General features: G+C 49.7%; 1 protein-coding gene across 6 annotated transcripts in view; it reads right to left on the minus strand.

Moving 5' to 3' along the window:
- Positions 1-515: 515 nt before the first annotated feature.
- CRYZL1 (crystallin zeta like 1) overlaps positions 516-24,408 on the minus strand; it is a 38,653-nt gene continuing 14,760 nt past the window's right edge. For 2 of the 6 annotated variants that reach the window (XM_055129035.1, XM_004620356.2), the window contains exons 4-14: positions 19,948-20,025; positions 17,862-17,934; positions 15,920-15,964; positions 15,068-15,136; positions 11,436-11,569; positions 10,079-10,190; positions 7,311-7,409; positions 5,716-5,837; positions 3,575-3,680; positions 1,803-1,848; positions 516-1,002 (exon numbers count right to left, since the gene is read on the minus strand). In XM_055129035.1, the coding sequence (XP_054985010.1) occupies positions 903-1,002; positions 1,803-1,848; positions 3,575-3,680; positions 5,716-5,837; positions 7,311-7,409; positions 10,079-10,190; positions 11,436-11,569; positions 15,068-15,136; positions 15,920-15,964; positions 17,862-17,934; positions 19,948-20,025 (984 nt within the window). In that variant the 3' untranslated portion in view covers positions 516-902. Of the gene's footprint in view, positions 1,003-1,802; positions 1,853-1,904; positions 1,965-3,574; positions 3,681-5,715; positions 5,838-7,310; positions 7,410-10,078; positions 10,191-11,435; positions 11,570-15,067; positions 15,137-15,919; positions 15,965-17,861; positions 17,935-19,947; positions 20,026-24,408 lie in introns of those variants that run through there. The other 4 variants (XM_055129036.1, XM_055129038.1, XM_055129037.1 and 1 more) reach the window with 4 other exon arrangements.

A 24,408-nucleotide genomic window follows, 5' to 3' on the forward strand; every position in this document is an offset into this window, starting at 1 on the left:
CGCCGCCAGGCCCCGCCCCGCCGGGCCCCGCCCCCCCGCCCCCGCGCGCGCGTGCGCACGGACCCTCCGCTCGCCGTGCGCTGGGACCGGCTGGCGCGCGCTGCTCGGGTGCCCCCAGCGCCCGGTGGGTTGGGCAGCGGCTCCGGGCAGCGAAGTCGCGGGGCGCTCTCCGGATCCGCCGCGGCGGCGGGTGGGGTGGGGGGCGACGAGCCGAGGGCAGGGATCCTGGGTGAAGGCAGACGTCACACGGGAGCCGGCGGAGGGGGGCGGGGCGGGGCAGGGAGTGGGGGGGATGGTCCGCGTGGTCACCGGAGGGTCGCGGCGGGCGAGAGGGGCCCGGGCGGGTCAGCTTCCTTGCCTGCTCTGCCGTTGCCGCTGGCCAGATACTGGCCGCTGCTGCAGGCTCCGGAGGAAACCCTGCTCGAATGAACATGGGGGGCGGTGGTGGGGGGAGTGTGAAGTGTCTCTGTGACTGGGAGAGAGACAGACTCAAATGATAACATTACCACAGCACAAGCTTAAGAAAGGAAGGTGTTGATACAAAAACACTATTTTAACAGTACAGCAAAGGTTACTGTAACAGCTTTAAATCCAGCAGCCGAACTTTTGCTTGAAGGCTCAGTTTTTCTTCCAGGAATGTTAGAGCAGATGCGAGTGTGCAGAAACCGCTTTTTTAAAATGCTCCCAGCATAGTCCCTTTGGATGTTAGAGCAGTCTTTTGACCATTTGCGCAATAATTTTTTAAATGCTTTGAAATGAATCTTGTCTCAAAGAGCAGGAAAACATGCTGAAAAACCAAACAACTTGCTTTGATCTTCCTTAATTTGTCTAAACAATCTTCCAGGAAACTCTGGCTTCCTCTGCTGGACTGGGTCCATCCAACCGACCGCAAAGAGAGAAAGTTAAAATTGAACAACTTGCTTTTTTCTTGCTTGATTTTTCTGAACCACTTCCATGGAAACTTTGGCTTCATAGAGGGGAATGGGCTCGTCCAACTGTGGCCTGAGGGAAGGAGGAAAAGATTGAAAAGGGTCAAATTAAAGAATGGAGCACATGGGTAGCAGACAAGTGCCACAGTGCAAATCAAAGTAATGTTTCCAAATACAAAAGTTAAGTTCAGGCCAGAGAGATAGTATAAAAGGGAAAGACGTCTATTTTGCAACACCCATCCCATCCCTGGCACTGCGTATGAAACCTTGACTACCACCAGGAAGTACCCATGACAGCCAGTGGGTCTGCCGCCCTAAATAAGTAAAGTGGTTAAGTTCGTGGAGGGCTTCAAGTTAAAAACAACAACAACAAACATATTTCTCAACCTGTTTATGGACAATTGGGTTCTGCTTTAAACACATTCTATGTATTATTTCAAATTGCTCTGGGAGGGCCTTGGAGTGACAGTACAGCAGGTAGGGCATTTGCCTTGCACACGTTCGACCCCAGGCACCACTTTCGATCCTAAGTGCCCCCGAGGAGTGATCCCTGAGCACAGAGCCAGGATTAAACTCTGAGCACAGCTAGTGTAGCCCCAAAACAAAACACCCTAACTGCTCTGGGAGTGATGATGAGGAAAAGCAAAAGGTTCAGGATCCCAAGGAATAGACAGAGCAGGTGGCTATTAATGAACCATGACTATCCCAGGAAATATTTAGCTGCTCTAGGATACCACAGTTTGTGAAATCTTAAAGGGGGACTAGTAAAACAAAAGAAATCGGTGTTCTGTGAAAGCTGGAACAAAACTTAGATCTGTCTGCCTTAGGTCCCTGCATGGGAGAACAAGACAAATGTGTAGGTTTCTTACATACCTAAAAACACCAGCTGATAACTTCTCCATGACGTCCTTTAAGATACGTAGCTGGAAGAACCGTTAAGATGGTAATGTGAAAGGGTGAGAATTGGATGAAATCGTTTGACAAGCAGGACGCTAGTCAGCTATTCAGGTCCTTTGTATTCTAAGTTTAGTAATGCTGTGAAATTTGAGTTACAGACATCTGGTAAGCTTTCAAGAAACAGTATGGGGGAACCGAACTGGTAAGAGGCTTTGGTTAAGACAGCTGAAACTACTACTTTGTGGTGGTGGTGGTGGTGGGTGGGGGCTGGATCACACCCAGTGGTGCTCAGGGCTTACTCCTCGCTATGTGCTCAGGGATTATCACTCCTGGCAAGGCTTGGAAAACCATAATGGGGATTCAAGGCAAGCAACCGACGTTCGAAAACAGATGAAACTTCGAAGGACAAATGATAAAAGCAACAAGTGTAAGTAAGGACTAATCAACAACCAGTGTTACCTTCAGAGGATTGTAACAGAACAGTGTCAGGTGTTCCTTTGAACATGAAGTGTGGTGTTTTGAGTTAAAAAATGTCTTAGGGGCTGGAGAAATAGTATGAGAGGTGCTTGCTTTGCATGACGCTGCGGCTGCTGGAACCCTGATTCAAAGCCCCAGCACCACTCACCACTTACGGTCTCCAAAAGTACTGCGAGAAGTAATCCCTGAGCAGAGTCAGAACTAGTCCCTGAGCACTGCTAGATATAGCTCAATGCACACCCCCTACCCCAAATAATAATTTTAACATGGACATCTCATATTATAGGTACACATCCACAGACTAAATGGGTAAACTTGGTGGGTGTTTTTTTGTCACTGAGAATTAGAAAAAAGGACACATCTACCCATTTAATCCAACTACTAGGACTTAGTTACTACTACTGGAGAACGATAGCATCCAAGCCACGGCTGCAAGGAGGTCTACCGTAAAGCACAAGTAGCAATGCGTGTAAATGGATTCAGAGGAATTTGCTTTAGTTAGCTGGTCTAATTTGGGGGAGGGAGTTCTCATGAGAGAGACACAATCCAAACTGTTCCTGATGCAGAGTGTCTGTCAAATGCTGACGCTGTCTGAGAGATAGCAGATAGCTCCAGGTTAAGGCATTTGCCTTGCATGCAGCCAACCCAGGTTTGATCTCCAGCACCACATCTGGTCCCCCAAGCCCTGCCAAGAGTAAACCCTGAGCACTGCTGGGTGTGCACCCCTCAAAATAAAAGTGTGCTATTTTTTATTGTATTTAGTTTTTGATTTGGGGGCCACACCTGGAAGTGCTCAGGGCTTACTCCTGGCTCTTCACTCAGGGGTCACTTCTGGCAGGCTCAAGGGCCAATATGGGGTGCCGGGAATTGAACCCAGGACAGCCACTGTGAGGCAAGTGCCACACGTGCTGTGCTATCTCTTGCCCCTCAGGAGACTGTAACACTTAAATAAGTTCACAATACTCTTTTCTTTTGGGGGGGCGGTGACACAGCCAGGGGTTACTCCTGGCTCTGCACTCAGGAATTACCCCTGGCGGTGCTCAGGGGACCATATGAGATGCTGGGAATCGAAACCGGGTCGGCCGTGTGCAAGGCAAATGCCCTACCCGCTGTGCTATCGCTCCAGCCCTCACAATGCTCTTAAAGCACTTATTGGCTCAATGAAAGTCTGCTTCTCTATTAATTCATATTACAACCTTTAGGAATTTGATGATAAAAGAATCCAAGGTAAATTTCAAACCAGAAATTCAAGTTAGCAGAAAAAAGGATATAAAGGTATTTCCCCTGTTGTGCATTTGACAAATTCCACACCTCCTCGTTAAGGAAAGCCACAGTTGCTCCCTTCAGGAAAAGGCAATGGCTGTCTGGGGGATCCAGCTTGGAGAGAAGCACAAAGACAGGTCAGTTACTGGTTAATTACGGGGAATTTCCATAGCACAAACCCCACGGTATTTTTAATCTGGAAAAAAAAAATAACAACAAGGATAACAAAGCAAACAGTCAAACTACAAACAGCAAAGACACTTCAGTGTCTACTCAGTAGGTTCTAATGCTTCCTTTCCAAACCCATGGTCCAACAGGATGTCCAAATCAAGGCCCTCGTGATGCGGGGGTGGTACGTGTCTGTGCAAGAAATCTGGCCTGTTACTGATTGGCCATCTCCAAGGGGAAGTTCAGAATGTCAGTGTAGGTTAACGGGGGGAAGCTACAATATTGCACATTAACTACAGAAAGAACATATATTATATTATATTGTATATCATATATATATTTAGTTATGTTGAGAAAGCTTAATTAACCTTGGGAGACATTATATGTATACATATACCTTCCAAATTGGAAAAGTAAGAAATTGTGATAATTTCACACTACTTTTTGCTACTATATGACAATAATACTTTTTGTCACCAAGGAAGAAAATCCAATGTGAAATGCTATTCCAATACACAAGGGGTTAAAGAGTAGAGGTAAAGGGGCTTGCCTTGCATGAAGCTGACCCAGGTTCAATTCCCAGCACCCCATATGGTCCCCTGAGAAGTGCCAGGAGTGATCCCTGAGAGCAAAGCTAGGAGTAAGCCCTGAGCACTGTTATGTGTGACCTCAAAACAAAAACACAAATGAAAAAAGGATACATTTGGGGGAGCTAGAGCACCTCTGGCAGTACTTGCTCAGAAGTGACCCAAAGGTGCTCGGAGGACGATATGCAGTGCTGGGGACTGAAATAGGGGTGGCTGGAGCAGCTGCATGCAAGGCAAGTAAGTGCCTTCACCTCCTGTACTGTCTCTCCACTCGATTCTTTTTTTCTCTCTCCACTCCATTTTATGTTTTAAAAAAATATAATAGCATAGTGGGCTGGAGCAATTGTACAATGGTAGAGAGCACTTGCCTTGCATGCGGCTGACTGAGGTTCAATCCACGGCACCTAATATCGTCCCCTGAGTCCTGTCAGGAGTGATCTGTGAGCACAGTGCCAGGAGTAAGCCCTGAACATAGCTGGACGTGGTCCCCAATAAAACAACAAAAATAAGAGTACACAGGACCGGCAGAAGAGGACAGCAGGTAGGTCACTTGCCTTGCTTGCTACTGACCCAGGTTTGATTCCTGGCACTCCATAGGGTCCCTGAGTCCTGCTAGGGATGATCGTCTCAGTGCAGAGGCAGAGTAAGCCCTGAGCACCACGCAAATGTGGGCCCCAAACAAAACAACAAAATAACGAGCATGAATTCAGAGTTGGTACTAATTTAATGGCATCCTGCCTCAAAAGAAGCGTCACTCTGTTAATGAGGCACTGGACAGACAGCATAGGGGTTAAGGGTCATGCCAGCATGCATCTGAACCCCCATCCAATTGCTGCCACCACACAGACCCCCAAGCACCAGGCACGGAGCAGCCCCAGAGGCCCCAACACCACAGGGCCCTGAACCATCACCTGGGCTGTCGGATCACGGGAGGGTTCCCCCGACCCACCCCCAAACAAAGGTCACTGTCACTGTCATCCCATTGCTCATCGATTTGCTCAAGTGGACACCAGTAACGTCTCCATTGTGAGACTTGTTGTTACTGTTTTGGCATATTGAATACGCCACGGGTAGCTTGCCAGGCTCTGCCATGCGGGCAGGATACTCTTGGTAGCTGAGAGGGACAGAGGAATCGAACCCAGGTCAATCACGTGCAAGGCAAATGCCCTACCCGCTTCTTTTAGTTTTTAGGTTGCATCTAGTCATGCTCAGGGGTTCCTCCTGGCTCTGCATTCAGGAATCTCTCCTGGCGGTGCTCGGGGTCCATACGGGGTGCTGGGACTGAACCCAGGTTGGGTGCCTGCAAGGCAACCCCCTCACCACTTTGCTATTGCTCCGGCCCCTGACTCTGTAACTTCTGACACAAGGTGCGGCTTCCGTGTTCCTGCTGATACCTGCAGGTTCTCTTCTGTGGTCACCCAATGGCCTCCGACAGCGAGGAGCGTGATGATGTCGTGCTTATGCGGGAGGTGCTTGGCCTTCGGGGACGCGTCGTCATCTCTGCTGTACAATCTCACTTGCGGGGACACGGTTCGTGAGAGAGAGAGAGGGAAAGGAAAATAGTTTATGGCAATCTAACCAAAATTCACTCATCAAAATCTCTGAACTTTCTTAGGAACAGGTCGCCCGAGACCCGGGGTGTTCCTGCTCTGCTTCCGCAGGTCAAAGGCCTTGGGAGGGGCTCTGGGAGCTGCCAAACAGAAGGGTTTTCAGGGCTAACCTGTCTCGAGGGCTTCCTAGACAACCCGGGGTCCCAGATTAGAAACTGTAGCGTGCAGCTTTGTAGATGGGTAGGAAATGTGCGCATTGCATGCTGCCCACTCGCAGAACTGAAGAGTGCAGAAGTGCTCAGGTGTTTTCGTTCTGAGCCCCCAGACTTGTTTTGTATTTTTTTCCTTTTTGGGTCGCACCTGGTGATGCTCAGGTGTTACTCTTAGTTCTGTTCTCAGGGGTTACTCCTGGCTCTGCACTCAGGAATTAACTCCTGGCAGTGCTCAGGGGACCATATGGGATTGGCTGCATGCAAGGCAAACTGCCCACTGTACTACTGCCCCGACCCCTCCATAGACATTGGCACCTGTGACTGCACCTAAGACTCTTGGAGGCTTTTTATTTGCAGCAAGTTAAAGGTCTTACCTATTAGAGCCTACAATATCTGCTTTGTCATATCTGCTCAACCTGTAATGTTGTATTTTTAATGACAGTAAAGACTGAGATTATTAGACTAGAAAATAGTTTCATAGGAAGATTTTAAGTTCATCTCTACCCAAGTTTCAGTGTAGAGAGCTTTCAAAGAATAGCAGCTTACACCACAGAGACTGACTCCTTCAAATCCACCAGTGTTAGTGTGGATATGGGGCAACGGGGCCCTTCTGGTGTGAATGTCAACTGGCCCAGCCTTTTAGAAAAACAATATGGACACCACTCAAAAAGGTAGGAACTGACTTTCTTATGACCCAGAAATTTTTGGCATCTATCCCAAGGTTCCAAAACTGCTATTCAGAAAAGATATTTGCACTTTTATGTTAATTGGAGTATAGTTGCAACTAGTTAAAATCCGGAAACAACTCAAGTGCCCAAGGAGAAAGAATCTCTGGTATATAAAAACAATGGGATAGTACTTAGGTACCAGAATAGATGAAGTAATGCTGTTTACTGCTATGAGGTTGTCTCTGGAGAATATCATGCTGAGTGAAGTTAGAAGTAAAGGGAGAGACAGAGAACGATTTCTCTTGTGTGAGGGATTATTGAAAAAAAAACAGGGGAATAACAAATGAACAGAGCCAGAATGAGTCCCTGAGCCAAACCCCGGGAAAAAATGTTTAAAAAAAAGACACAAAATAATATGAATAATTGGCTGGTTATTTTTTCCTAGAAGCCTCTCTCTCTCTCTCTCTCTCTCTCTCTCTCTCTCTCTCTCTCTCTCACACACACACACACACACACACACACACAGAGTTGTAAGCTATGGATTCAGGCAAATACCCACCTCCAGCATCTAGGACGATATCTACCCCCAAGCCACCTGTTTCTTCTAAACAGCTTTCAGCAATATGGGCTTTCCCGTTAGAAATATCCACCACGCGGGCTGTAAAGGACAGAAAGTCAGTGATTATACTGTTTCCAATGTGATACACACCACTGAGATGGAGAAAAAGATTAAGAAAAGCAAAGAACTGGCCAGAACAATAGTACAACGGGGAAGGCACCTGCTTGCACAAGAACAACCAGGGCTTGATCCCCCGGCATCCCATATGGTCTTCTGAGCCCACCAGGAGTGATTCCTGAGCACAGAGCCAGGAGTAAGCCAGGAGCACTGCCGGGTATGACCCCCCAAAAAACAAAACAAGACAAGATAGAAGAAAAAAAAATGAAGGAAAGGGAGAGAAAAGCAAAGAAGGAGCTGGAGAGACAGATGATACAGCAGGTAAAGCACTTGCCCAGCATGTGGCCAAACCTAATTCTAGCACCACCAGGAGTGAATCCTGAGCACTGCTGGGTGTGGCCAAAACCACTCTACAAAGGAAACAAAGAAATATTTGTTCTCTGAAACTAATTAAGTGGCTCCAACAATTTCTGAATCCAAATGATAATTTTCCTCATTTAACTCAATATTGACAAGAAGTTATTTAAATTAAGAGACTGATATATTCAATAAAACAAAGAGCGGAGCTCTAAGTGGGTACGGTGGGTATGTACAGTGGGTACGGTGTTGGCCTTGTACAAGGCCGACCGGGGTTTGATGCCAAGCGTCTCCTATGGTTCCTTGAGCACTGCCAGGAGTAATTCCTGAGTGCAGAGCCAGGAGTAAGCCCAGAGCATCACCAGCTATGACCCCAAAATGAAAATACAAACAAAAACACCATCATCCTGCCTCCTAGTCTTTTGTGGATAATGAATTTCCACACTGCTATGCTGACTTGGAGAACTATTCTCTACCCTTACACGGATACAATATCAGAACCCAGAATCTGTAACTCACAGAAGCACCTGGATATTAAGACAAAGACTGAAAGATCGATACATTTCTTAGGTTCAAATTTAATGATGTTTAGAACCAAAAAGTATGAATATAGACTTGTGCGCCATGCCACTTTATGCTAAGTTAGAGAATTTAAAACATTCTCTCAATCATAAACACACCTTCCCATGAATATGTTTAGTAGAGTTAGTGAAAATGAAGAGTATGAGTAAACTGCTGCTTTAAAATCGTTAGTGCGGGGCTGGAGCAATAGCACAGCAGGTAGGGTGTTTGCCTTGCACTCGGCCAACCCGGGTTCGATTCCCAGAATCCCATATGGTCCCCTGAGCACTGCCAGGAGTAATTCCTGAGTGCATGAGCCAAGAATAACCCCTGTGCATCGCCAGGTGTGACCCCCCCCAAAAAACAAAAAAACCCAAAAAACTAAAATCCTTAGTGCTGGAGGGGCCAGAGGCATAGAACAGCGGGTGGGGTGTCTGCCTTGCATGCAGCCAACCCAGGTTCAATCCTGGCACCCCATATGGTCCCCTGAGCACTGCATGGTCCCTTGAACCCCACCAGGTGATCCCTGAGTGCAGAGCCAAGCGTAAGCCCTGAGCACTACTGGGTGTGACCCCAAAACCAACCAAGCAAAAAAATTCTCCAAACATTAAAGCAGCATGTTAACAGAACAAGCCAACAAGATGATGAAAAAAAATCTATTTGAAATGGCTAATGAATATACACACTTATATTTCATTTTCCACACCATTTTACACCTACACCTATTTATTTGGGAGAATACGTCTCAGAGCTGCTCAGATTTGAGGTGTGGTTCCTTATTTGGGAGCGGGGTGGGGTGGGGAATGAACCAGAGTTGGCCACAGGTAAGGTAAACACCTGTACACCGTATTATCTCTTGTGCTCAACTAAGTATAATTTTATTTTATATTTTTAATAAATAATTATTTAATACACATGGTTAACAAATTTTCCATAATGAGCATACATAGAAAACTGTGCCCAGTAATTATAGAAAGAACTTCATTATAAAGCCTAACATACAAAGGGTCAAAGATAATACAGAGGCTAAGGGGCACACACTCTGTACACACACATCCCACTAATTCCTATACATGACACCTCTTGCTTCTGGTTCTGTTGGTTAAATACCATGGGGATTTGCTCCTGGGGCCCCCAAGCATAATTTTTTTTTTCTTTTTTGGATCACACCCAGCAATGCACAGGGGTTACTCCTGGCTCTGCACTCAGGAATTACCCCTGGCGGTGCTCAGGGGACCATATGGGATGCTGGGAATCGAACCCGGGGCGGTCTCATGCAAAGCAAACACCCTACCCGCTGTGCTATCGCTCCAGCCCCGCAAGTATAATTTTAAAGGATTTTCTCCCCCTACCTTCCTTTCTTCCTTTCTGTATTTTTCTTTTGGTTTTTGTTTTTGTTTCTTGGGCCATACCCAGAGATGCTCAGGAGGGTACTCCTCGCTCTGCACTCAAACTACTCTTGGTGGTGCCCAGAGGATCAAATGGGATGCCAGGGATCCAGCCCAGGTTGGCAGCATGCAAGACAAATGCCAATCTGCCTTCCATCCCGTTTTTGTCTATGCTTAGGGCCTACTTCTAGCTGTGCACGCCTGGTTCTGCACTCCCGGCAGGGCTCGGGGGACCATCAGGGGTGCCACCGATCACATCCAGGTCAGCAAGCGCCCACCCACTGCACTGTCTATCTCTCCAGCCCCTCGAGTTTGCCCAGGTTTGTGCTGAGAGATGTCACTCACCTAGAGGAGGTCTGAATCTCTCCAGACACTGCTTGTCTTCGAGGCTGCTCACCGTTGAAATGACTCTGGCACCTCTGTGCTGTGCCAGCTGGATAGCTATTGTACCAAGTGCCTGCATGAAGAAAACACAACGAAACACAGTGGTTACAGACAGGGCAGAAGGCACTGCATTGGTTTTCTAGGCCATTACACCATGGAATGCTATTTAGTGCGTTCATTTGTTCAGTTTGGGGACCACACGCAGCTGTGTTCAGGGCTCACTCCTGGAGGGGCTCCGGGGACCATAGGGTTGACCCCAGCTCCAGGGTGTGCAAGGCAAGTGCCATGGCCGCTGGACTATCTCTCCAGCCCATGCTTTAATATGTTTTTATTTTCATTAAATTTTTTTTTTCTTAATTTATCAGTTACACAGGCGGGGTGGGGTGCTGGGAGGTGGGGGGAGGGGGGAGGTATACTGTGATTCTTGGTGGAATATGTGCACTGGTGAAGGGATGGGTGTTCGAGCATTGTATAACTGGGACTTAAACCTGAAAGCTTTGTAACTTTCCACATGGTGATTCAATTAAAGAATAAATAAATAAATAAATTATTTTTCTTCTTTTTGGGTCACACCTGGCGATGCACAGGGGTTATTCCTGGCTCTGCACTCAGGAATTACCCCTGGCGGTGCTCAGGGGACCATATGGGATGCTGGGGGATCGAACCCGGGTCGACCATGTGCAAGGCAAATGCCCTACCTGCTGTGCTATCTCTCCAGCCTCTAAAAAAATTTTTTTTGTGTTTGATTTGGTTTGTTTTTTGGCCACACCTGGCAACGCTCAGGGCTTACTCCTGGCTCTGTACTCAGGCATTACCCCTGGCAGTGCTCGGGGGACCATATGGGATGCTGGGGATTGAACTCTGGTTGGCTACCTACAAGGCAAACGCCCTCCCCGCTGTACTATCGCTCAGGCCCCTTTACTGAATTTTTATGTGACAAAATGCACAGAGCAGTGGAGAGGGCAAACTCTTCTCTCTCCTGCTAACAGAAGGGGCATCTGCAGGCCCAGCTCCCTCTGTCCAGGTCAGAGTCTCTCAGAGACGGCCTGACGGAGAGCACCAAGGCCAAGGCTAAGGACGAGAGTTCTGAAGATGCAGAGAAGCAGTTCTTTCTTTATGGTGGGCTGGAGGTGGGGCGTTGGGGGTGTGTCACACCTGGCGGTGCTCAGGGCTTACTCCTGGCTCTGAGTGCAGGAATCACTCCTCTCACGGCCTGCGGGGGCCATACATGGGCCAGCCTCGTGCAAGGCAAGTGCCTGACCTGCCGGACTCTCCCCAGCCCCCTCCCTCTTCGTGTCAGCAGGTCCACGACACGTACACTCGCTCCGTCCATGATCAGCACAGATTTCCCAGGCGAGAGGTGAGAGAGGTAGTGCAGGGCCGTGTAGGCGCGGACTCCATCGCGGACGGTTCCTGCTGCTTCTGCCCAGGTGACTTTTTCTGGTTTGTGAACTGCCACCAGGGACAAGAGGAAACGACCTGTTAGCAAGTTTCCTTCGGCCTGGGCAGGATCTGCCCAGTCTCCCCTCGCCCTGGCCCCGCCCACCCCTCCCCTCCCTCTGCCTGGCTTCCTGCTTTCAGTCTCGCCTTTCAAACCTGCGGATGAGGGGACAGTCCGTCCTCAGTGGCAGGGCCAGTGGGCATGGAGGTGGCCACCGTGTTACTGGGCCAGGGACTGTGGCTCGGGTCTTAGGGCACATGGCTGGCGAATGTAAGGCCAAGAACCTGACCAAAGGCCCCGGAGACCACCCTCGAGACCTCACGCGTGCCCAGCTCGGCCCTGGTGGCTCTGTGGTCCCGAGTCCCCGCCAATTCCGGCCACACTGCTGCCGGCATTGTGTGGGAGCAGCACCGTGTCAAGGACCTACCTCCCCGGGAGCATGGCTAATGGAGAGGGCCACAGGCACCCCGGCCGGAAGTGATATCGCCGGTGATGATGCAGAGAGCATTCCAGTCACCCTCCCATCCCCGCTGCATTATCCCCGGTATGTGTGTGAGCCACAACCCGAAATGGGGGGAGGGGGCGCAGGGACAGGGATGAGAGTCTGTGTGCAAGTTCCTCAAATCAAGGGGCATGAGCCTCGATGACCGAAATGACCGGCCGGGGGAGCTTTGAATGCCCCCATCACTGCAACCCGAGAAGGTGGACAGAGAAGCATGAAAGGACAGTGAAGCAGCAGGGAGGGAATATAAAGCACCCTCCGGGGGACTGGAGCATAGGACAGCGGGGAGGGCGCTTGCCTTGCACACAGCCCACCTGGGTTCCAGCCCAGCATCCCATATGGTCAGTCCCCTGAGTCCTGCCTGGAGTGATCCCTGAGTGCAGAGCCAGGAGTAACTCCCGAGCATCACTGGGTGTCAGCTCTGCAACACCCTGCCAAAAATAGTACCCTTAGGCCAGGGAGAGGACTCAAAGGGTTGCAGCACATGCTTTGCACGCAGGGACCTGGGTTCGATCCCTGACACTGATGGGACGAAACCTGGACACTGCCAGGTATGGCGTCCCCACACTGAGGGAGAAAACCCAGAGATCTCTGGGAAAGAAGCTGCTGCTGCTGCTGGCTACGTGGTTCTTGCGTGGACACTTACTGAGGCCAGGAAACCAAAGCTGCCCTCCTTGGGCCTTCGTGGAAAGTATCTGCCACCACGTGTGCCTGCCTGCAAATTTCCCAGCACTCCTCAGGCCTGTCAGGATCAAACTGGCCTTGGCTTCCCCCTGACTGCCATGTGTCCCTGTGGTGGGGGCTCTGGTCATCTGGAATTCCTCCTGGCAAGTGACCATTCAAGGGGTGTGCTTCTTCCCCTGTGATCACCTTCTTTAAAGAAAAAAGAAAAGAAAGCAAGCCTTATCTCTCTAGTTTGCTCTTTGCAATGCTGGGAAGCAAACCCAGGGCCTCGTACCAACAAGACGAGTGCTCTGCCACGGAGCTGCGTCCTGGCTGTCTTTTTAGGAATTCTTTTTGCGGGGGTGCAGAGATGCTACAGCAGGTAGGGCATTTGCTAGCACAAAGCCAACTTGGTTCAATCCCCGCTGGCACCTCCTATGGTCCCCCCAAGCCCTACCAGGTGGGATCCCCTGAGCACTGCTGGGTGTGGTTCAAAAATTCTTTTATTTTTTTAAGGGAAAGGGGGATTTGGGGCCACACTCTGCTAAACTCTTATTCCTGGCGGTGCTCAGGGGACCAGAGGCCGTGCTGGGGATCCAGCCCTGGCTGGCCACATGCAAGGCAAGTGCCTTAACCCTTTGTACTATCTCTCTAGCCCTGTTAGGGATTCTTTACATATCCTCAAAGAGCTATTTGCCTGTTCCTCTGTTATAAGTATTCTCAACTTTCTGGTTCTCTTCTTTCAATTTCTTTTAGAAAAATAGTAATCTTTTCAAGACTTAAATAGCACCTTTACACAACTCAGTTAAAATTCATCAATGACTTTCTACTGTACTTGAGTACTACATTGGCAAAACTCATTCACTCAGTGCCTGGGGGCTGCTCCTGACTGCTTAGGAGTGACCCCTGGTGGTATATGGGGGCCCGTGTAGCTCCGAAAATCAAATCTGGGCCACATGTAAGGCCCGAGCTTTACCTCTTGCACTGTTTCACCCGGCACTTTCTCACTGGATCATCAGGCAGTGAAACAGTTCCACTCTTTTTATGCTGCCTCCTGGAGGTGGTCTTTCTTTTCTTTTCATTTTTTTTTTTTTTTTGAGAGTACAAGCAATGCTTCCTCTTGTCACAACGCTTCCCCAGGATGCCAGTTCAGTCTACCTGCTCTTTCAAGAGCTTCCCTTGCGGGACTGAGTCAATAGTACAGCTGGCATCCCATATGGTCCCCTGATCACTGCCAGGAGCAGTCCCTGAATAGAGCCAGTGTGATTCAAAAAGAAAAAAAAAATTGCTTTTTCTCTGTGCAGCGTGCTGGGGGTGGAACTGAGGCCTCAGACAAGCAAAGCTGTGCTCTTGCATGAAACTAATGAAACTACATCCGAGAATTTGACCTTTAGTTCTACTTAACACTCATCAACAAAGCCAGAGCGATAGTACAGCAGGGAAGGTGTTTCCCTTGTACACGGCTGACTCAGGTTCGATCCCTGGCACCCCATAGGGCCCCCAAACCCACCAGAAGTAATTACTGAGTGCAGAGCCAGGCGTAAGTCCTGAGCACTGCCGGGGGTATTTCTCCCCCAAATGAAAAATTGGGTCCAAAACAACAGTAAAGCAGGTAGGACACTTGTTTTAATTGCAGTCAAACCAGGTTCAATCCCCTGAATCCCATATGGTCCCCTAAGCCCCACCAGGAGTGATTTCATTTTTTTTTTGGGTGGGGGGGTGACTTCACACCAGCAGTACTCAGAGGTTACTCCTGGCTCCACACTCAGGAATCTCTCCTTGTGGTGCTCGGGGACCATATGGGATTGTAGGGATCGAACTCAGGTCAGTCGTGTGCAAGGCAAATGCCCTCCCCGCTATGCTATCCCTCTGGCCCCAGCCAGGTGTAATTCCTGAGGGTTCCAGACTAAACTTGCGGAAGGCGCCAGGAGCCGGGGAGATGGCACACCAGGCTGAGCACAAGCTCTCCACATGGGAGGCCCAGGTTTGGTCCCCAGCACCGCGTGGTGTGCCCCTGGGAGTGACTCCCTAGTGGCACGCTGAAGCTTGAAAGATGGAAGACACTTGTTTGACTTGGTGTTCGTGTGCCGTGTGCTGGGGACGGAAGCCCTGCTCGGCCACGCCTTCCCTGGTGTGAAGGACACGGAGCTGTCTCTTGCCCACTTCCCCTGGCTGCGGGCTCCGGGGTGGCCAAGTGCAAGCATGGATTCGTCACAGCCTAGCCTGCAGCCACTCGTGAGGGACTGTGGAGGCATTTACAACCGGATGCTGGTGTCACTCTACCCCATTGCGCCCTGATGAGGACTGACCTGTGCTCCCAGCCCACCCCCGAGCTGCCACCTACCCAGGTAATGCTCGTGCACTCGGGCCACTTCACAGAGCCCAGCGTCTTCAGAATCCAGCGGCAAGATGCCTGGGACGGAAAACAAAGAGACTGTGAGGGAAATGACCGTCACTTGAGTCTGCTCCTGACAGGAGGCCAGCCAGCCTCAGCCCCGCCCTGCGCAGGGGAACGCTGCAGATTCTAGCACTTACTCGTGTGGGGGCAGCAAAGTTCCCGCCACACGCTCGAGCCCCCCCAGGAGGTCTTTTGCTTTTCAGTTTTGGGGTCATACCCAGCGACGCTCAGGGCTTACTCCTGACTCTGCACTCCGGAATTACTCCTGATGGTGCTCAGGGGACCCTGTGGGGTAGCGGGGATAGAACCTGGCAAACGCCCTCCCTGCTATGCTGTCTCTCCTCTCCTCTCCCTGCAGTTTCTTCTTCTTCCTCTTGCCTCACTTCTCAGCAATGGGAACATGAAGGCCAGTGTCCCAGGGCCGAGTCTGAGTATCAGGGATTCAGACACTGAATTTTGATTTCCCAAGCCCTTAGGGTCCCCTGCCAGGAGTAATCCCTCTGTGCAGAGCCAGGAGTAAGCCCGGAGCACTGCTGGGTGTGGTTTAGGAAAAAAAAATCATGATCTAATTCTTAGCACTTACATAGGAGAAGCTGAGCATCAAGCAGCCATGAAAGAGAAACACGAGGGAGACGGAATGACAGTACAGTGGGAAGGGCATTTGCCTTGCATGCAGCTGACCCAGGTTTGATCCCCGGCATCCCATATGGTTCCCCAAGCCTCCGCCAGGAGTAATTCCTGAGCATCACTGGGTGTGACCCAAAAAGCGAAAAAAAAAGAAGAAAAACATGAACTTACCGACTACCTCATCGTCTGGTTGCAAGAAGGAGACCTTGCTTCCAACTACAGAGATGAGAAAAACCATCATTAGTTTTATGAGGATATTCAGTATAGTCATTCTATTTTTGAAGCTGTTTGGTTACAAAAAGTCACTAACTCGGATCAAAAGTCAAGAACTAGAATGATGGGGCCGGAGAGATAGCACTGCGGGGAGGGCATCTGCCTTGCACACAGCTGACCAGGATTATATCCCCAGCATCCCACATGGTCCCCTGGGCACCACGAGGAGTGATTTCTGTGTGCAGAGCCAGGAGTGACCCTGAGCACTACCAGGGGTGGCTAAAGTACAAACTCCAGGGTCAGGCCTTCCTGTGCAGTGACTTGGTTCTGCGACATCATTGCAGAGTGCCTGCTGAGCCTGGCATTTCAGGGTGCTGCCCCGTGGGCACTGCCCAACACACCCAGTGGTCAGGGTGATTCCACCGAGCCGACCAGGAGGTAGAGGGGAGGCAGGGGGGCAGGATGCCGGAACCGGAAGCGAGTGTTCTTCTAGGTTGGCTGGCTTGCGTTGGGGCCAGAGCCGGCCGTGCTCAGGACTGACACCTGGCTCTGAGCTCTGGGATCCCTCCTGGCAGGGCCTGGGGGACTCTCTGGGGGGTCAGGGGTCGAACCGGGGTTGACCATGTGCAAGGCCCTCCCCTCGGCCCTATCATGTGGGTCCCTCCCCGTGGGCTCCTCCAGCGCCCTCCTGCGAGCTTGCCTGGCCCGGGGATCCTGCGTCCTTCTCCTCCCTCTGCCGCTGACCATCAGGGCCAGGCCTCTCGCTGTCCTTCAGACCGCGGCACGCCAAGGTTCCCGGGATCCGCCCCGCTCTCCCCTCAGGTCTCCTCTCTCCCTAGGCGAGCTCGTCGGTCTTTAGTTTCACACACAAGCTACGCGCTCTAACGTGTGTGCTGGCCCTGTCCCCAACAACAGGCCCTTCGCTTGATCTGGTTTATCATCACAGCTTCAGGACTTAGCGAGTGCGTTGAACTGTGGAACGAGGGACAGGAGATAACTGTGGGGGAGGGGGGCTGGGGCTGGGGCTGAGGCCTCACTCAGGGCTGACTCCTGGCTCTGTGCTCAGGTGTGGGGTCACCCTGGAGAGCTCAGGGGACCATACGGAAGGCCAGAATCATACCAGGCTGTCCGTGTGCAAGGCAAGTGCTTTCCCAGCTGAGTGCTATGGCTCCAGCCACCCCCTGCCCCCAGGGCCCCCCACCCAGATCTCCCATGCTCAATTTTAGGCTGACGCTGACATTTAACGAGGATGTACTCATATTACGTACATTTTCACCCAAAGTTAATCTACACAGGTTACTTTGTGCTGGTTTACAAGTATCCTGTGGGCTGGTCAGAGAGTCCGGGGCGCAAGGCACTTGCCTGACCCTGGTTCAGCCCCAAGGCTACCTGTAGCCCCAGAGCCCTGCCAGGGGTGACCCCGGAGTGCCGCTGGGTGTGCCCTACCCTCCCACCCAACCACCCACACAAACACCGGACTCTCTCTCAGTATGATTACTTATTACTCAAGCATTTAAGCACATAACATCCAAATACTAGCTATAATAAACACTTCAACTATAAAATTATACATAGGTTCTACTTTTTTAATGAAAAGGAAGACATCAGTATATAATTTTCATATCCAAAACACTATGTATAATATGATGTCAGAAAACACATAGCAGCGGCCCGAGAAATACACAGCAGGTGTGGCAGTGCCTTGCACGCGGCCAATCCGGGGGCCATCCCGGACACGTCCTCCCGGCCCCGCGCTGCCAGGAGCGATGCCTGAGCACAGATCCAGGAGCTGGCCCCGAGAACTGGGCTAAGCGTGGCCCCCAAGCCAAACAAAAGCAAGTAGCGGTCATTTCCTGTCACTGACCTTAGAAATCACGGATACTCACACGGGCGAACTTACCATCTAACACGACCCCAGCGACTTCTCTCCCAACAGGAAAATAGTCCCTCTCCATCTTCAATTCTGCGAGAAGCTAAATCATGGCAGAGGCTGTTAATTTCAAAGAGTAAATCCTGGCCTCTTCTCAGATACAAGGAAAACAATTGCAAAATAAATAACTAAAAGAAAAAAAAGAAACCGAAGCGAAAGCAAACTGGATTAAATTTTTGGAATCAAGACAAAGTCAATAACTTTACCAAACCAACTCTGTCACCACCCTGCCCCCCTACCCCCCAAAAAAGAAAAAGGCTGTGAGGCGGAGGATGACTCAGTAGCGGAGCCCCTGCCGGCAGCCAGGAGGCTGGAGTGCGATCCCAGCACTGAGCCACAAGCTACTGAGGTGGCAGCACCAGAGCCCTGTCCATTTGGAATCCCTGTGACCACAAGTGCACAGTCTCCGATCTGCCGTAACCAAGTGTATGTATCGGTTACATACAGGTCCTGGCAGGCTCAAGAGATCCTAGGGGGTGCCAGGGATCGAACCCAGGTGCAAGGGTATAAGGCTAGTGCCTTCCCCGCTGTCCTATGACTCTGGGCCCCTTCCCGAGTCACTTCTCAGGTCAGGGTCATGTGGCAGGGCAGCCAAGCAAGGCCATAATCCTGCTAAAAATCCCCCAAAATGTAACTGTACAGAAGAAAATGCTTAGATTTTTAGCAATTGTGGTGATATTGTAATTCAATTTAGTTACAGTATTGATGTTGTAATCCAATTTAGCTTAGTATAAGGTTTACTGATGATGGCACATGGAAGCACTCTGTATTATGTGTATTATGGATGTAGTTTTGTTTGCAGGGGGATTATTGAGGCCACACCAGGTGGTACTCAGGGCTTACTCCTGGCTCTGGGCTCAAAGATCACTCCTGGTGGAGCTTGAAAACCACATGGGGTGCCGGGGACTGAACCTGGGTCGATTTCATGCAAGGCAAGAAATCTGACCCAGCAAACACTACACTTAACATCTGAACACTTTCTGTGTATTTCATGATCACTAAAGAAAAATCAGTGGAGGGAAAATTAATGGGGGATATGTATGTAACTATGTGTTTGTGTGTATGAGAGAGAGAGAGGAGAGAAGAGGTATGACGAGAATATAGACTCATCTTTTGGTGGGGGTGTCACCCAGTAGTACTCAGGACTTACTTCTAGCTGTGCTCAGGAATCACTCCTTGGTAGTGCTTGAGGGACCGTATGGGATGCCAGAAATTGAACCCCAGTCCAGCCAGCCAGCTGTGTGCAAGCCAAGAGGCCTACTGGCTATATGACAGCTCCAGCCCCAAGAATACAAATGTTTATCTAAATGTATTTAAAAAGAATTGCTAATACATTAGTTAATAGAGCCAGAGAGTCAGCACAGTGCCTCATTACAACAGACCTAGATTTGATCCCTGTTATCCCCTATGGTCCTCCAAACCCGCTGGGAGGGACCACCGAGTGCAGAGTCAGGAGTAAGCCCTGGGCAGCTTTGGGTGCAGCACAAAAACAAAACAAAACAAAAATAAAAACATAACCAAGAACAACAAATAGGTTAATAAAATTTATGATTTCTTATTTTTATAAAGGTAATTTCTTCTTAATTATAGGACTCACTAACTATAACTGATTACATTTTGTAATGTAAAGGAGTTTAAAAAGTTTGATCATAGAATATATAAATTACCCAACTTCATTCAGATTAACCACTTACATTAATATAGAAATACACAAATTCACATTGAAATTTTCCCTAGCGGTTCTATTCCGTGGTGGATAAAAATAATTTCTTGGGGGGCCGGAGCGATAGCACAGCGGGTAGGGCGTTTGCCTTGCACGCGGCCGACCCGGGTTCGATCCCCGGCATCCCATATGGTCCCCCAAGCACTGCCAGGAGTAATTCCTGAGTGCAGAACCAGGAGTAACCCCTGAGCATCGCTGGGTGTGACCCAAAAAGCAAAAAAAAAAAAAAAATTTCTTGGGACTCAGAAGTTAGTTGTCATTAGAACGTCTTGGCATTGCTGACACACTATGAATACTCATTAGACTTTTGGGCCCAAACAAAAGCAACAATACCTTTGTATTAATCTGGCTCAGAGCACAGGCTTTTACTTGAAGTTTCACATAGTTATCTTCTGTAATTGGAAGATTTTCCTAAAACCAAAAGATAACAAAACAATTATATATTCCTTTGAGGATGTGTCTTTCCGTTGTGAAAACTTTCTTGCAAAACTGAACAAAATTAAACAGGCCCTAAATCTTAAGAGTTGGCTGAAAAAAATCACTGCCAGTGATTTTGCACTTTAACACCTTAGCGGTTTATAATCAAGGAAGAATGAACAGAAGTATGGGGCCGACTTTTTAGACAGCCTGAGGGTAGATATTTTAAAATTATTCCCAGATACCGACATGGATATAAGGAGCCGTAAACAGGAGCCAGAGCGATAGTACAGCGGTTAAGGCACCTGACTTGGGCACCGCCACCTGGGTTTGCTCTCCAGCACCCCACAGGCCCTCCGAGCACTGCCAGGAGTGATCCCTGAGCACAGAGCTAGGAGTAATCCCTGGTCATCACCGGGTGTGGCCCAAACTCAAAGGTCCAAAACCCAAACCAAACACAGGATGACAAAACAGGACAGCAAATCCTCACGGGGTGTGGGGGTGGGGGCTCGGAAGACCCCTCGGCACTGCTGGGTGTGGGTGGGGACACAGGTCCAGGCTCTGGCCTTGAACCATTCAGTCTGGCTGGCTCCCAATCACGGGGACTGGCCCCCGGGCTCCGAGACGATCGTGTGGGACCCTGCCCCCCGCACCCGCCACACACTGTAAATAAATCTAAAGCATTGAATCGTCACACTAATGAGAGATATCCCTGTAGAAGATATCCTTGGATGTATCTAGTATAATTGCCTTACTGCTTTGGAAATTTTCTTACTGTTTAATATTTGGGGGGTGAGGGGTGTGAGCCAGCGGTGCTCAGGGCTGATTCCTCCTGTGCTCAGGGATCAGTCTTGGCAGTGCTTGGGAGATCCTGCGTGGTGGCCGGGACGGAACTGGCATTGGCCACGTGCAAGGCCAGCAGCCGAGTCCCAGGGGCAGTCACATGTAAGGCACGTCCTTGACTCCTGTACTCTCTCTGGACCCTAGTGTGCGAGAGAAAGAGAGAGAGAGAGAGAGAGAGAGAGAGAGAGAGAGAGAGAGAGAGAGAGAGAGAGAGGAGACAGAGGAGAGAGAGAGAGGAGAGAGAGGAGAGAGAGGAGAGAGAGAGAGGAGACAGAGGAGAGAGAGAGAGAAGAGAGAGAGAGAGAGGAGACAGAGGAGAGAGAGAGAGGAGAGAGAGGAGAGAGAGGAGAGAGGAGAGAGAGAGGAGACAGAGGAGAGAGAGAGGAGAGAGAGAGAGAGAAGAGAGAGAGAGGAGAGAGAGGAGAGAGAGGAGAGAGAGAGAGGAGACAGAGGAGAGAGAGAGAGAGGAGAGAGAGGAGAGAGAGGAGAGAGAGAGAGGAGACAGAGGAGAGAGAGAGGAGAGAGAGGGGAGACAGAGGAGAGAGGAGAGGAGAGAGAGGAGAGACAGAGAGAAAGGAGACAGAGGAGAGAGAGGAGAGAGAGAGAGGAGAGAGAGGAGAGAGGAGAGGAGAGAGAGGAGGGAGAGGAGAGAGAGAGAGAGAGAGAGAGAGAGGAGAGAGAGGAGAGAGAGGAGAGAGAGAGAGGAGACAGAGGAGAGAGAGAGAGGAGAGAGAGGAGAGAGAGGAGAGAGAGAGAGGAGACAGAGGAGAGAGAGAGGAGAGAGAGGGGAGACAGAGGAGAGAGGAGAGGAGAGAGAGGAGAGACAGAGAGAAAGGAGACAGAGGAGAGAGAGGAGAGAGAGAGAGGAGAGAGAGGAGAGAGGAGAGGAGAGAGAGGAGGGAGAGGAGAGAGAGAGAGAGAGAGAGAGAGGGAGAGAGAGAGAGAGAGAGAGAGAGAGAGAGAGAGAGAGAGAGTGTGTGTGTGTGTGTGTGTGTGTGTGTGTGTGTGTGTGTGTTGGGAGGGGCTCCCAGCAGTGCCCAGGAGGCCTGGGGACACCTTCTGGTGATTCTCAGCTGGGTTCAATGGGATCAATGCAAAAGTCTCAGGAAGCAGACGTGGGACTCAGAGGAGACGCTCAAAGGCCTCCAAGGCATGCTTGGATACGCTTCGGGGACCACGCAGAGACTGAACCAGGGCCAGCTGCACGCAAGGCACATGTCTAACTCCATATGCTCTCTCTGGCTCCTCAGTATCTGTATTGCAAACCATAATGCCCAAAAGGAGAGAGAGACTATGGGGGAAAATTGTCTTCCATGGAGGCAGGGGGAGGGTAGGAAAGGGGGGGTATACCCGGGATATTGGTGGTGGAGAATGGGCACTGGTGGAGGGATGGGTGTTTGATCATTGTATGACTGAAACTCAAACATGAAAGCTTGTAACTGTATCTCATGATGATTAAATAAATAAAATTAAAAAAAATCACTGTATCACTGTCATCCCATTGCTCATTGATTTGCTTGAGTGGATACCAGTAACGTCTCCATTGTGAGCCTTGTTGTTACTGTTTTGGCATACTGAATATGCCATGGGGAACTTTCCAGGCTCTCCGAAAGGGACGGAGAAATCAAACCCGGGTTGGCCACATGTAAGGCAAACGCCCTACCTGCTGTGCTATCGCTCCAGCTAAAAAACAAAATAAATAAATAATAAAAAAAGAGAGTTCATTGTTGGATTGTTCTTGAACATCCCCTATTATTTTTTTTTGTGGGGGGGGGTGCTTTTTTTTTTGGGTCACACTCAGAGATGCTCGGGGGTTACTCCTGGCTCTGTACTCAGGAATTACTCCTGGCACTGCTGGGGGGACCATGTAGGATGCTGGTGACTGAACCTGTGTCAGCCACATGCCAGGCAAACACCCTCCTGATTGCCCTATCATTCCAGCCACGAACATCCCCTTATTGACAGCACACCCGGTGTGATTCTAGGTTCACACCAGAAACTTAATGAAACACAGTTATTCCACACTAGAAAAAACTGCAATGACAAAAAAGAAAAAAATAATCACATTCAGGCACTCCATGTCATCTAATTGTATGATTAACTCACACCCTCACACCTCCTACAAAGAACCACCGCCAGAAAAGAAAATATTCCCCTCAACTCCTGACATGCCCTTGGAATGAAATTTTCCAAAGAGCACAGAAGCCAGAGCAGTAGGAGAGGGGCTAACGTGCCGCCTTATAAGCAAGTGACCCTGGTTCGAGCCCCAGCCTCACAAAAGCTCTGCTGAGTTCCACCAGGAGTCGCCCCTGAGCACTGCTGGCTCTGGCCCAGTCCTTCGTCCCCAATAAAACACAAATCACTTAAGGCTCCTACTGCCCCTTCCAACACTCCACCGAAGGAATCACTGCGCTCTGTCCTACCTGACTGACACAAACACAGGATTCCTGGAGGATCTCTGTTGAAATCTCAGCTTTGATCAGGTTTTGAGACCTATGAAGACACCGTTCCCTACGCCCTGTGGGATCTGTGGATTTTACTCCTGGTTGTGTAACCCGGAAGACCATTCTCACAAGAGGCAACGTGACGTCTTGGTTATTCTGCCCCAGTGGTCGAACCCACTGGCCTGACTCTGACGCTCCTTCTCTGTTAACTTCTGGAAGTTAAGAGAGAAAAGCTGGATTGTGTTTGTGTTTTGGAGATTTCAGGTACTGGGCCGGAGTGATAGTACAACAGGTAGGGCGCTTGCCTTGCACTCGGTGGACGTGGGACCTGGGTTCGATCCCTGGCATCCGATCAGGTCCCCTGAGCACCACTAGGATTGATTCCTAAGTGCAGAGCAGGAGTAAGCCCTGAGCATCACTAGGTGTGACCCCCAAATAAAAATAAACAAACAATTTTATACTACGATGAAATTATCCTCTTGTGAAATACAGAATATTTATCTCTCTCTTTTTTCTTTATCTCCGAATTTAAGTGAAAAATTTTGATTTGCTAAAAACCTTAAAAAAAAAATTCACTAATATGTGACGATTCAACCATCTGGGCTCAAAGTGGCCTAAAACTTCATTTTCTAGGGCCAGAAAGATAGTACAGGGATTAAGGTGCTTACCTTCCTGGTGGCCAATGCCAGTTTGATTTGTGGCACCACACACAGTCCCCCGACCACTGCCAAGACCCCTAGCATAGAGCCAGAAGTAGCTCCTGAGCACCACTGGGTAAGGCCCCAATCTCCCCGTGTACCCCCCAGAAGAAAAACAACCCCTCTACCCCTCTCTAATTTATCTGGCAGTGCTCAGGGCACTCTGAGGTCACTCCTGGCAGGACTGTGCAAGGTAAGTGTCTGATCCACTGGACTATCTCTGCGTGATCCCTCCCCAGTTTTAAATTTAAGCCAGTTAACGCATAAGTGAATGAGGTATTCTGCAAAGATCACAATTGGTATGGAAAATAATGCTTTTCTAACTCCCTTCACAATACGAAAGAATCTTCAGAAGATGACTATGATCAGAAACGCCCATTTCTGTTGTATTC

The sequence above is a fragment of the Sorex araneus genome, chromosome 2 (genome assembly GCF_027595985.1).
Source record: "Sorex araneus isolate mSorAra2 chromosome 2, mSorAra2.pri, whole genome shotgun sequence".
NCBI classification, from domain to species: domain Eukaryota; kingdom Metazoa; phylum Chordata; class Mammalia; order Eulipotyphla; family Soricidae; genus Sorex; species Sorex araneus.